The 12022-nt window shown below is 35.5% G+C and overlaps 2 protein-coding genes across 9 annotated transcripts; one reads left to right on the top strand and one right to left on the bottom strand.

Annotated features, from left to right (window-relative positions):
- Positions 1–348: 348 nt before the first annotated feature.
- On the top strand, positions 349–2502 carry LOC125207656 (glutamine synthetase leaf isozyme, chloroplastic-like). Of its 8 annotated transcripts, none has more exons than XR_016132602.1 (8): positions 349–579; positions 685–800; positions 919–972; positions 1148–1273; positions 1712–1806; positions 1899–1973; positions 2150–2185; positions 2267–2502. XR_016132602.1 is itself a non-coding variant. In XM_089060665.1 (8 exons), exons 5-8 carry the CDS (start codon positions 1789–1791, stop codon positions 2389–2391), a joined length of 252 nt encoding a protein of 83 aa, XP_088916791.1. In that variant the 5' UTR covers positions 350–579; positions 685–800; positions 919–972; positions 1148–1273; positions 1649–1788; the 3' UTR covers positions 2392–2502. The 8 variants fall into 8 exon arrangements, 4 of the variants coding, with proteins under 4 accessions (XP_088916791.1, XP_088916788.1, XP_088916790.1 ...); XM_089060665.1 differs by having other exon boundaries at positions 350–579; positions 1649–1811; positions 2274–2502; XM_089060662.1 differs by having other exon boundaries at positions 351–579; positions 1712–1811; positions 2274–2502.
- Positions 2503–3986: 1484 nt separating this feature from the next.
- LOC125206629 (uncharacterized) lies at positions 3987–11748 on the bottom strand. Its single transcript, XM_089059898.1, has 6 exons — positions 10917–11748; positions 10408–10773; positions 9899–10264; positions 8692–9051; positions 7197–7340; positions 3987–5505 (listed from the first exon to the last, which is right to left on the bottom strand). Exons 1-6 carry the CDS (start codon positions 11746–11748, stop codon positions 4067–4069), a joined length of 3507 nt encoding a protein of 1168 aa, XP_088916024.1. The 3' UTR covers positions 3987–4066.
- Between the last annotated feature and the right edge of the window lie 274 nt (positions 11749–12022).

Genomic DNA, 12022 nt, shown 5'->3' with positions numbered 1-12022 from the left:
AGTTATGGACTAAATATTAAAATTGGGCCCAAATGATCCAATTGGTGAATTAATCCATAGTCAAATCACAAGTTTTTGTTATCATAACGTTATGATAAACACTACAAAAAAAGTCTATATTACTGGCGGATTTTACTGGCGAACTATTTCCGTCAGTAATACTGGCTGAATAGTGGCGGATAATCCGCTACAACAGTCAGTGGCCGAATACTGACGGATCTGTGGCGGATTTTAGTTTGCCCATAGCAGTGGCGGATTAGTTCTCGCCACTTCAATAAAAAATATAAATATAATAAATAATAAAAAAGAGTGGCGGATTTCCTCCAATTATTTCCGCCACTGTAACAAATCTGAATTATACTAGGGCACACTTAGAATTCACGCATTTATTCAATTCACTCTGCGAAATCTTCCCGTCGTTGCCGTTGCCACTCCAGCCCGTCGCCGCCGTTCGCCGCTCCAGCTCCGTCGCCGCCGTTCGCCGCTCCTGCTCCGTCGCCGCCGATCGCCGCTCCAGCTCCAGCTCCGTTGTCGTCGCCCACTGTGCTCGATCCACGCTGGTGCCTCGGTGTCCTTACGGTTGGTATAGGGGGGTAAATTTATTGTTCATTCAAGCTTCAATATCGTTGTTGTGCAACTCAATTTTGAAGTAACATTTTGTTTTCCGAATCTGAATTAAATTAGGGCACAGATTTACGCTTTTCATTCTGAGTGCGCGAATCCTCCCCGCCGTAGCCGTCGCCACTCCAGCACGTCGCCCGCTCCATTTTGCAACAACCGCGGTCGCCACTGCCACCATGGTATCCTTGTTTATCCCCACCTTTCTTCGATTCTCTATTTTCTCATTTAACATTTGTTCGTTCTCATTCCTTGCTTGTCGACATGACAATTGGTAAATTCTGCCTGTTCTCTCTGAAGTGGCGGAAGAGAAGCCTGCGGTTGATGATTTCAAAGCCCTTGCCATAGTTGAAAGTAATTCCCTTAAATTCGACCTCTTAATTGTAATTCAGGTTAAATTATTGCAGGAATTGAACTGATTTTCAGTTGGTTCAAAACTATCGATTTTCTTTTCTGCTGAAATTTCAACGTTATTTTGGGGGATAAGAGGAACAATTAATTTGTGAAGCATTTCTGTTTTTATTGCCAGAGCCTGAAGAAATTGAGGAGAGTAAACGTGAAGGATCTATGGGCAGAGGTACTCACTCTCACAGATTTCATTTTGCTGGAAATTCTTGTCTTGTGAAGAGAGTGAGAAGTCAAAAGCAGAAAACAAGTGAGTGCTTTCTTCTTCAATCATGAAACCTTTATTTTATTTTGTCTTGGATGCTATGTTTATTTTTTATTCCGTACATAATAGAAACTTAGGACTTTAGAAACTTATTAGTGTTAGTGTTGCCACCATGAATGAATGATTATTTTCTTCCATATTAAACTCTCTGTTAACTGCAAGTCTTTATGAATGAGTGAGAAGCTTTTTATGTGAAAATGGACTTGCCTTTTGCTCATTATAATGATGTTAGCATGCATGATATTTGCTTCATGACTTTTTTCTAAGAATTAGGCTTTGTGCCTCCTTTCTTTTCTCTCCTTGCTCACTTTTTTCTCTGAATGCTCTCTGTTGATGCATCTTTGTGACATCTTCTTGAAGAAACATCTACTATGTTCATATCACATATTTGATGTTTGCCTTACTACTGCGCGGCTGAAGCAGATAAGTCATTTGGACGCAACATATCCGATGCTCATTACAAAGTTTGTTTTATGCTGGGATGAACATAAGTGGTACTAATGGGGAGGTTATCCCAGGTTAGGTATCTTTCCTCAGTTAATCTTGTTTCATAAAATACACACAAACACATTGCCCTTAATAGAATACTAATGTTGCTTGATTCTTGCAGTGGGGGTTTCAAGTTGGTCCAAGTGTTGGGATTAAAGCCGGAGACCACATCTGGTGCGCAAGATACCTGCTTGAGGTACGCCATTGTTTATAGTAAATTTCTTGAGATCAATAAACAATATTGGGTTGTATTTCTTGACAGAGAATTGCAGAACCAACTGGAGTTGTGCTCACTATAGATCCAAAACCAATTGATCTATTGTCAATTTGACGGTAGCTAGCTAATCTATTCTTGATCGTTTGATGGTTTAGGGACTGGAAGGGAGTAGAATGTCACACCTATTACAGGTATTGTTGCCTTGTTGGGCTACTGCTATAGTTAAATTTTTAGTTAATTACTTATGCATGAGTTTGTGTGTGTTCTTTCAGACTTCAGCACCCTGAGCATGAGAGAGGAATTTCCAAGTGAACCATCAGTGCATGCGGAAAAGAGAAACGAGCGAAGGCTGACAGGAAAACACGAGACTGCCCGAACTGAAGATTATTCTACATGAACATAACGTTATTTTGTTATTAACTAAGTTTTAGAATTTGCACTTATACTCAATTCTATTAAACTTTGGTGTTATGAGTAATTTTGAGTAATTAACGAGTATTCGAGTATCTATTGTTACTTTTGCCATGAAAAATTTATTTATTTATTTGTTGGAAAAATTATCTCCAGGGTAGGTGAATAAAAATAAATAAAATCAAAATTTCTACTACAAAATATAGTGGCGGATTCATCTGCCACTAAATAGCATTATATGTTAGTGGCGGAATAGTGGCGGAATATGAAGTGGCGGATACAAATCCGCCACTAACAATGGCGCTCCAAATCCGTCACTATTTTAAATTTTTAGTGGCGGAATTTCTCTGGCGGAAAATTTCCACCACTGATATTTTAGCGGCGATTTTATTGCCACGGGTCTGTTCCGGCACTAACTCGATTAGTGGCGGAAATATAAGATTTAGTGGCGGATATTTCCGCCACTAAATAGCGATTTTTTTGTAGTGAACAGTTCTTTTACCCTTTGTCCATTTTGAGAAGTGGTTATGCATCATGTGTTCAACTACTCATAATTCCATAATTCTATGACATGTTTATTAATTTTAGAGTGAAAAATTTTAAACTATCTGCAATCTTGATTAGCATGAAACTGAACTAGGGACTTTAATTTGATTTTTATGTGTTTAAGCCACCCAAAAGATAAATATTGTGCCTTACAAAAGTATTTCAAAATTGTTAGCCCGTCTCTCTGTTTTGTTTCATTTCGCTTTCCCATCTAAATTCTAAAGTCTTAAATCATTATCAATATAACAAAGAAGACACTCAAGTGAAAATTAAAATAATAAATTAATACAATTATGTATACGCAACTAGAATAGTTTTAGAAATTCGTTAGATTGATCAAATCCCTAAAATTAATTATTTTTTCTCTCTTTAAAATCATCTCAAAATTTTAAATTATTTTTTTTCTAAAAAGTATACTCCCTTCGTTCATAAAAAGTATGAATCATTTCATACTTTTTCATCTGTTTAGAAAGTGGTCATAATAAATATGGATGAGAGTACTTGTTTTCATTTAGTTAAAAAGTGGTCATAATAAGTATGAAAGATATTTTAAATTTTTATCCAACTATAACTACTAAATTATTTCCATTCATTTTGTGTGTATTAATTTCACAAGATAAAAAAAAAATTTGATCAGAATGACTGACAAACATTAATGAATTATTGGACCGGAAAAAAGAGCTAGTTGATGCAATAAAATGTTTTAATAGTGACATACTATGACACTTATAAATGTCTCAACCAAGTAAAATATAATCTCTCCCTCGCATAAAAGATGTCATACTTTTCTTTTTAGTCGCATTAAAGATATCTCACCATATGTAGCAGCTACATTCCAGTAGTTCAGAGCTATTGTTGAAGCAGCCAAGAAGAAGAGACAAAGCAGTTTAGAACAAAGTATATCTTATTCAGATCAAAGCAGAAGTTTTCAATCACTGAATTTGGAAATTTTAACATTTTCTGAGCCCAAATTTATGAATATTAAACACACATAAAATTGTATGGGTTATTTGAATTTACAACATAACTTGGAAGTGAAAATAACATGCAAATAAATGTGAGAAAACAACAAAACACATTATTAGTGTACATCAAATAGACAAATCTCAACCTTCTTATATTCTTCTTCTTTGTGGTGCCACATTTCCTCTACGGCTTCTCATCTTTATCCTGTAAAATCTGTAGATCCATTCCACCAACCATTTAGGCCTTCCATATCCAAGAATCACACAACCCACAATACCACCAATTACAAATCCACATCCATATCCGGAAACAACAGCTTGCCAACGGAGTCCCTCTAGAATACCATAATCATGATCATCTTCTTGCAGCATCGCTCGAGGCGAAGGCTCTTCACATTTTCTTGTTAATGGAAATCCACATAGTCCAGAATTCCCAACATATGATGTATTGTCAAATGTGGGAAACTGGCCACTCGATTGGGGTATCAGCCCTGAAAGATTATTCATGGAAAGGTTTATCACAGAAAGAAATGTGAGCTTTGTTAGCTCTCTTGGAATTTTCCCCTCCAATCGGTTTGAAGACAGGTCCAACGACTCAAGTTCCGTAATGTTTCCAAGAGATGCAGGTATACCTCCTGTGAGGCAATTGTGAGACAGATTCAGATATATCAAGGAATTCAAATTTCCTATGGAGTTTGGGATACTTCCTGAGAATCTGTTGGATGACATGTCAACTGTGGTCAAGGTTATCAAAATTCTCCTATATTCCAGTTCCAAACCTTTCACTGTTAATGTCAATGAGTATCCATAACTAAATGAAAACCATCCTTGATCTCCTCGATGATTATCCTGTACATCCATCATCGCTTTGAAATTCCTAATATATCCATGGGGCAGACTGCCAATGAATGCATTACGGGATACATCGAAAACTTGGAGCATGGGGAAAGGAAGCCTAATCTTGGAAGTGTGAGATGAAATGGCACCACTAAAGTTGTTGGATCTCAATATGAGGACGCGAAGATCAGTGAGATTTCCAGTCCAAACTGGAAAGGTGTCTTGTATTCTATTGTTTCCAATATCGAGAACCTGCAGACCAGGACAATTGGAAAGAGATTGGGGTAAAAATCCTGCCAACTTATTACCATTCAAGTTGAGTGACTTAAGATTACAACCCACTGGAAATGTAGTTGGGATGAATCCTGCTAGTTGATTCTTGGATAAATCAAAAACCTCCAAATTCCTCAAATTGGAAATTTGAGGAGGAATTGTACCTCTGATGCTGCAGTTAGATGCTAAAAAGCTGGAAAGAGAAGTAGAAAAGTTTCCAATGGAAGCCGGAAGGATACCATTCATCATCGGATTGTTACTAATATCCAAGAACGTCAAATTGCGGCAGTTTGTTAAAGAAGAGAGAAATCCCAATTCTTGATTCGGCGAGTCTACTCCAGTCAGATTATTTTCGCTAAGGCCAAGGACTTGCAGCTGTCTTAGATTACCAAAGTCGGGAACAGAACCGGTGAATGAGTTACTGCTCAAGTATATATCAGTAAGCTGAGAAGCATTGGTGATAGAGGTTGGAATTTCACCTGTGAGTGTGAGTCTGTTAAAATATAAATCAAGATAGAACATCTATAAATTTGATAAGTTGAAGACAGTAAAAATTCATGTTTTATAAAATAAGGTGGTGTTCAGTTTCGTAGATAAAATAATACCCATATATAATCTATGATTGAGTTGTGAGATCATTTAGTTATATGGGGTTAGCTATGATTGAGTTATCTCATGAGCCAAACACACTGCATATTTAATCTTGAGATACAATCTTGCAACCGCACATCCCCTAAAACTAGGAGGAACGGAAGAATTAAATAGGTTGGAAACCAAGTAGATCTCTCTCAAGGATTTAACATCAACCAAACATTCATGTATTGGACCCACAAGCATGTTCCCATCAAGGCTCATGATAAGGTCCATCAACCTCCGGTGGCTCCTCAGCCGGAGACGCCGACTCCATAGGCTGCATCGTCGTCTGAAGAGGAAGTCAAGAATGGAAGATCGTGGGAGGACGAAACAAGTTTCCATCACCACCACGAAGCCGAAGAGGAATGGAGGTCGAACCAACCCTAGGGTCCTTAGATTATAAATAGGGCTATTTTGTTCATGCGCTTGATATGAATGAAAATATTATTTTGCCCAACTTCTCGTTCATAAACCTACAAACCCTAGATATCTCGCTGCCCGACGGGAAAGCCTCCCGCGCACAGCCAAATCTTGCCTCCGCCGACCCTACGATTGGGCGCCGGAGAGTTCATTGATCGATAAGTGTTTTCGGCGATCGTAGTTGAGGGAAAAGCCCTTAACAGCTCAACTCTCCCAAATTATACAGTCGACAAAGATCATTAGGGATAGAACCCACCAATTGATTGTCGAATGCTACTCAATATTAGAACAACATCCAATAACTCGAACTAAGTTTCTTGTCGAATGCTACTCAATATAGTAGCTTCAAAATCAAAGCTCCTTAATGCTTCTTGCAGTTCCAAGTTGAACACTTTTAAGTGTTGCTTCGAATACAGAACCAAATCTACCTCTTCCAAGTAGGTTGGTTTCACTAAATGAACTTGTTCCTCGTTCAAGTTCTATGTATGAAATTCTCCTACATTTAGTAGCTAATGGTGGAATATCAATAGAGAGTCCTAATTTTTTCTGCTTACGCACTCTTACGAAAATACGCATCACAATTACCACAAGAAGAAGGCTTTCAAGATTGGGAAGTGAATTCCCCATAAATAACGGAAGAGTACCAGAAAACTCATTATACGAAATTGATAATTTCTTCATTGTTGATATATTGAATATGGATGATGGGATGGATCATGGATCCATATAAGGAATTACTGAATACACTGAAACTCTCAAGTATCGGCAGAGTACCAATTTATTGTGGTAATTCTCCGCCATATATATCCACATTGTATATTATTACAATATTACACATTCCAAGGCATATCATTACAATATTCACCTACATAAATTGAAGATTTTTTTATCAATTTGTGAAAAATAGTTATTTTTTTTTATTTTCCTAACCGGATGTATTTACTAAAGAATCTCTGTTATCATAGATAATGTTCTAAATGCATAAAAGCCAAAAAGGAAAAGTTGTTAAATCCGTTAAATTCATGTGAGAAATTAAGCATCAAACTTCAGATTGAACTCCATTCAAATAATTTGAGGAAGTCATAAATAAAAGGAAGAAAGGATCAATTATAGATACCTGTGAAATGATTGTACGACAAGTCCAACTGTCTAAGCATGCTTGCATTTCCAATTGCACGAGAGATGGTTCCACTGAGATTGTTGTTGTATAAGTACAAGATCTCAAGATGTTTGCAGTTCCATATATCTGCTGGAATATGACCTACAAATTATAGAGGGTTCAAATTAGTCACTTCCTATTGCTAGTCTGTTAGTCCCACATGTAATTCATATCTTATATTTAAAATTTTCCGAAATCCATGTGAGAAATGAAGCATCGAACTCCATCCAAATAATTTGAGGAAGTCATAAACAAAAGGAAGGAAGGATCTAAGTATAGATACCTGTGAAATGATTGTCCCCCAAGTACAACACTCTAAGCATGCTTGAATTTACAATTGTACGAGAGATGGTTCCACTCAAGTTGTTGTCGCCTAAATTCAAGATCTCAAGATGTTTGCATTTCCATATATTTAGTGGAATATGACCTACAAATTATAGAGTCTGTTAATCCCTCTTGTGATTATTGATTCAATGTTGTAAAATTACTGCATCTTCTTTGTAATTGACTGCATTCACAAAAAAATTACGTAACTCGGAGGCGGAGAGTTTTAGTTTTTTTAGTGTTAATTTATTAACGAATTCAGTGATTTTACATGTGGTGCCAGGGGCGGATCTACCTTATATACACAAGGGGCAATTGCCCCACCCCTACTTTTCATTTATACATAGATACATATAGTATATTATTATAATATGTGTATTATTATTAACTTTGCCCCTGTAATATTTTAATAGAAAAATCATTCTTGCCCCATTTGAAAAAAACGAAAAGTCAAACAGGTATTTTAATTAGTATTTAATAAAATATGTTATTTTTTGAGAGAGAAAATCAAATGTCATTCGAGTATTGAAAAGCAAAACGTTAGTCTCTCTTGCTTGCTTTTGAACTTGTAGAGAAAAATGAGAAGAAAAGTTATACAAAAGAAAAATGAATTACGTGGAAATGCTTGTTGCGATTTATTAAGATTTTTCAAAATTAGTGCAGAAAAAAAGTGACTCAACTTAGTTGGAACGGAGGAAGTATATTTTATTATCTTTATTGTTTTATATTTATTTATTTATTTGTATATATGGTTGCGTTAAATTTATATTTTTGCCCCCTCTCATAAAATTTTCTGGCTTCGCCCCTGTGTGGTGCAGTGGACTAACATACTAACGATAATGAGAACTTTTCATATAGTGAGAACATGAAGCTTTTTCATCCAATGGTAGTTGCATCTCTTCATTGCGAATATCGTAGACAACGTAATTTTTATAATTTTTTAAGTTCAGTTTTATCCTCTATACGTCGAGTTCAAAGTAATCTCTATGACTTACATCAACAAACTTTTTAAATTCATGTTCTATAAAATAACATTCATATTTCAAAATTTAAAATTTGTTGGCCAGCCTATACCTGCGCACTAACCATATTTAATTAGAGACGTATATTATTGGAATGATATACGTACCTGTCAACTTGTTAGCGTTTAGATCTAACTCTCTAAGTACTCCCAATCTCCCGATTTCACGCGGGATGTTTCCACTAAAATTGTTGAAGGATAATGCTAACTCATCGAGATGTGTGCATTTCCAGATATTTGGCGGAATCTGTCCTTCAAGTTGGTTCCTAAAGAGTAACAATAATTTGATGTTGGGCATATTGTTGCACATATCACTTGGTAGCCAACCTGATAAACTATTGTTATATATTCCCAACTGTGTCAAGGAAGAAATGTTGAAGATTGAAGATGGAATTTCTCCTGTTAGAGAAGCGTTTGCAATGTTTAATTTCTCTAATCTTGAAATATTTCCTATTTCAGCTGGAATTCCTCCTGATATTATTAAATTAACATTAGAAGAAGCTTCACACAAATAATATGTATAGTGTAGATCATGCTCAATTTTGCATACAAATTACATTTTTCAATGATTCCACTAGGGGATGTAATCAATTGCTAACTACTATTAGAAGATCAATTTTCAACCATTAGATTAGAAGATCTTGTGGTTAATATAATGTCAAGTGTAATATATTTTAAATTTAAATAATTATTAATTAAATTAAAAAGGGTATTAATATTTATAGCTAACTACTTTTTCTCTCCTCAAAATCATCTCAAATCTTTAAATTTACGTAACTCTCTCAATTTAAATTATTTTTTCGCAAAAAGTATATCAAATTAAAGATAATTTAATAAGGATTCCAACGAGATCTCAATTGCATATGTTCCGACGATGTTCGAGTGATGAAATTTGATAAATTATATTTCAATTTTTGTACATGTTGATAAGCAGCTTTTATCAACAAATGCAACAAAAAATCTCAATATATTGTAGGCAAAATCTCAATATTATGGATGTTCAATCTCAATAAAAATGTGTTGATATTTTCTTGTCCTTGTATTGATATTCTAATGTCATATTGTTGATATTTGTAATACACAATGTTGATATAAAAAAACACCCACGAAAATTATCATATGATAACATAATGACGATATTATCCTTTTGTTGATATTTTGTCTACTATTTATTGAGATTTGTGATCTCATCCACTCATTTTAAAATCCAAGGGTGGAGATTTAGTCTTGATTTTCGATTAGGGTGCTATAAGCATTAGAATAGGACCCATTGCACTAGAATCATATATAGGAATAATTAAGAAGAAATTTATACCTTGAAAGCCATTATTGTACCCCAAGTACAATTCTGTAAGATAGCCCAGTCTTCCAATTTCACGTGGGATGCTTCCAATGAAATTGTTGTAGGATAATGATAACAGCTCAAGATGTTTGCATTTCCATATACTTGGCGGAATCTGCCCTTCAAGTCGGTTCCTATGGAGTGACAATCTTTTGATGTTGGGCATATTGTTGCACATATCATTTGGAAGCTGGCTTGATAAACTATTGTTATATATTCCCAACTGTGTCAAGGAAGAAATGTTGAAGACTGAAGATGGAATTTCTCCTGTTAGAGAAGCGCTTGCAATGTTTAATTTCTCTAATCTTGAAACATTTCCTATTTCAGCCGGAATTCCTCCTGATATTATTAAATGAACATTAGAAGAAGCTTCAGACAAATAATATGTATAGTGTAGATCATGCTCAATTCTGCATACAAATTACATTTTTCAATGATTGCACTAGAATCATATATAGGAATAATTAAGAAGAAATTTATACCTTGAAAGCCATTATTGTACCCCAAGTACAATTCTGTAAGATAGCCCAGTCTTCCAATTTCACGTGGGATGCTTCCAATGAAATTGTTGTAGGATAATGATAACAGCTCAAGATGTTTGCATTTCCATATACTTGGCGGAATCTGCCCTTCAAGTCGGTTCCTATGGAGTGACAATCTTTTGATGTTGGGCATATTGTTGCACATATCATTTGGAAGCTGGCCTGATAAACTATTGTTATATATTCCCAACTGTGTCAAGGAAGAAATGTTGAAGACTGAAGATGGAATTTCTCCTGTTAGAGAAGCGCTTGCAATGTTTAATTTCTCTAATCTTGAAACATTTCCTATTTCAGCCGGAATTCCTCCTGATATTATTAAATGAACATTAGAAGAAGCTTCAGACAAATAATATGTATAGTGTAGATCATGCTCAATTCTGCATACAAATTACATTTTTCAATGATTGCACTAGAATCATATATAGGAATAATTAAGAAGAAATTTATACCTTGAAAGCCATTATTGTACCCCAAGTACAATTCTGTAAGATAGCCCAGTCTTCCAATTTCACGTGGGATGCTTCCAATGAAATTGTTGTAGGATAATGATAACAGCTCAAGATGTTTGCATTTCCATATACTTGGCGGAATCTGCCCTTCAAGTCGGTTCCTATGGAGTGACAATCTTTTGATGTTGGGCATATTGTTGCACATATCATTTGGAAGCTGGCCTGATAGGCTATTATTTCTAATTCTAATTTCTCTAAGGGAAGACACGTTAAAAATAACATGTGGAATGAAACCACTTAATTGATTATTGGACAAGTCTAATACTTGTAACATGGAGATGTTAAACAAAGACGCAGGAATTGTACCGAAGAAAGTGTTGTTGTACAAAGAGAGTTCTTCCAGGTGAGGTAAATTACCCAACCATGTTGGTATTTCTCCGGTGAATGAATTCACTCCCACATTCATCATCTCCAAACGGCGCAGTCTAGAGAGCTCAAATGGTAAGATCCCCATGAAACTGTTGGAACTGATGTCTAAATATCTGAGAAACGTTAGGTTTCCTAGATGTGGATCAACAGTTCCAACAAGGTCATAGCCAGAGAGATCGAGAGACGTGACACGGCCGTGTTTGAGGCCGCACGACACACCAACCCAACTACAGACTGATGTATTTTGAGACCAATTGGTGCTCAAAATAGCATAAGGGTCGGAAGTGATGGAGTTTTTGAAGGAAATAAGAGCATGTTTATCGGTGATGATAGAATTCAAGGAGAAGGCAAAGCTACTTAAGAAAATGATCGAAAGAGCAAAGGAAAAAGTAAAATTCTCCATTAGTTTGCTTCTTCGCTGCTTCGTTTCTTTAGATAGAGTGGCTTATTTATAGGTTTCATGGAATCTGATAGGTCCTCGATCTTCGGCGAAATTTGCTAAACCGTGGAAGAATCATGGTGTAATATGAATAATATATATAGAAAATGAGTTTTAATAATTTATTTTATTTGCAATTTCTTTTGATTTCTTTTAATTTATGAGGATTCAATTTATTTGAATTTTCAACGATGAAATATTTGTCCAAATGTACATGTGAAATATTGAATGTGTCGCA

The sequence above is a fragment of the Salvia hispanica genome, chromosome 6, assembly GCF_029641045.1.
Source record: "Salvia hispanica isolate PSC_SH4W2 chromosome 6, Shi_PSC_v1, whole genome shotgun sequence".
Lineage (NCBI taxonomy): Eukaryota > Viridiplantae > Streptophyta > Magnoliopsida > Lamiales > Lamiaceae > Salvia > Salvia hispanica.
Note: the sequence above shows the minus strand (reverse complement) of the source record. Positions and strands in the feature narration are given on the sequence as shown.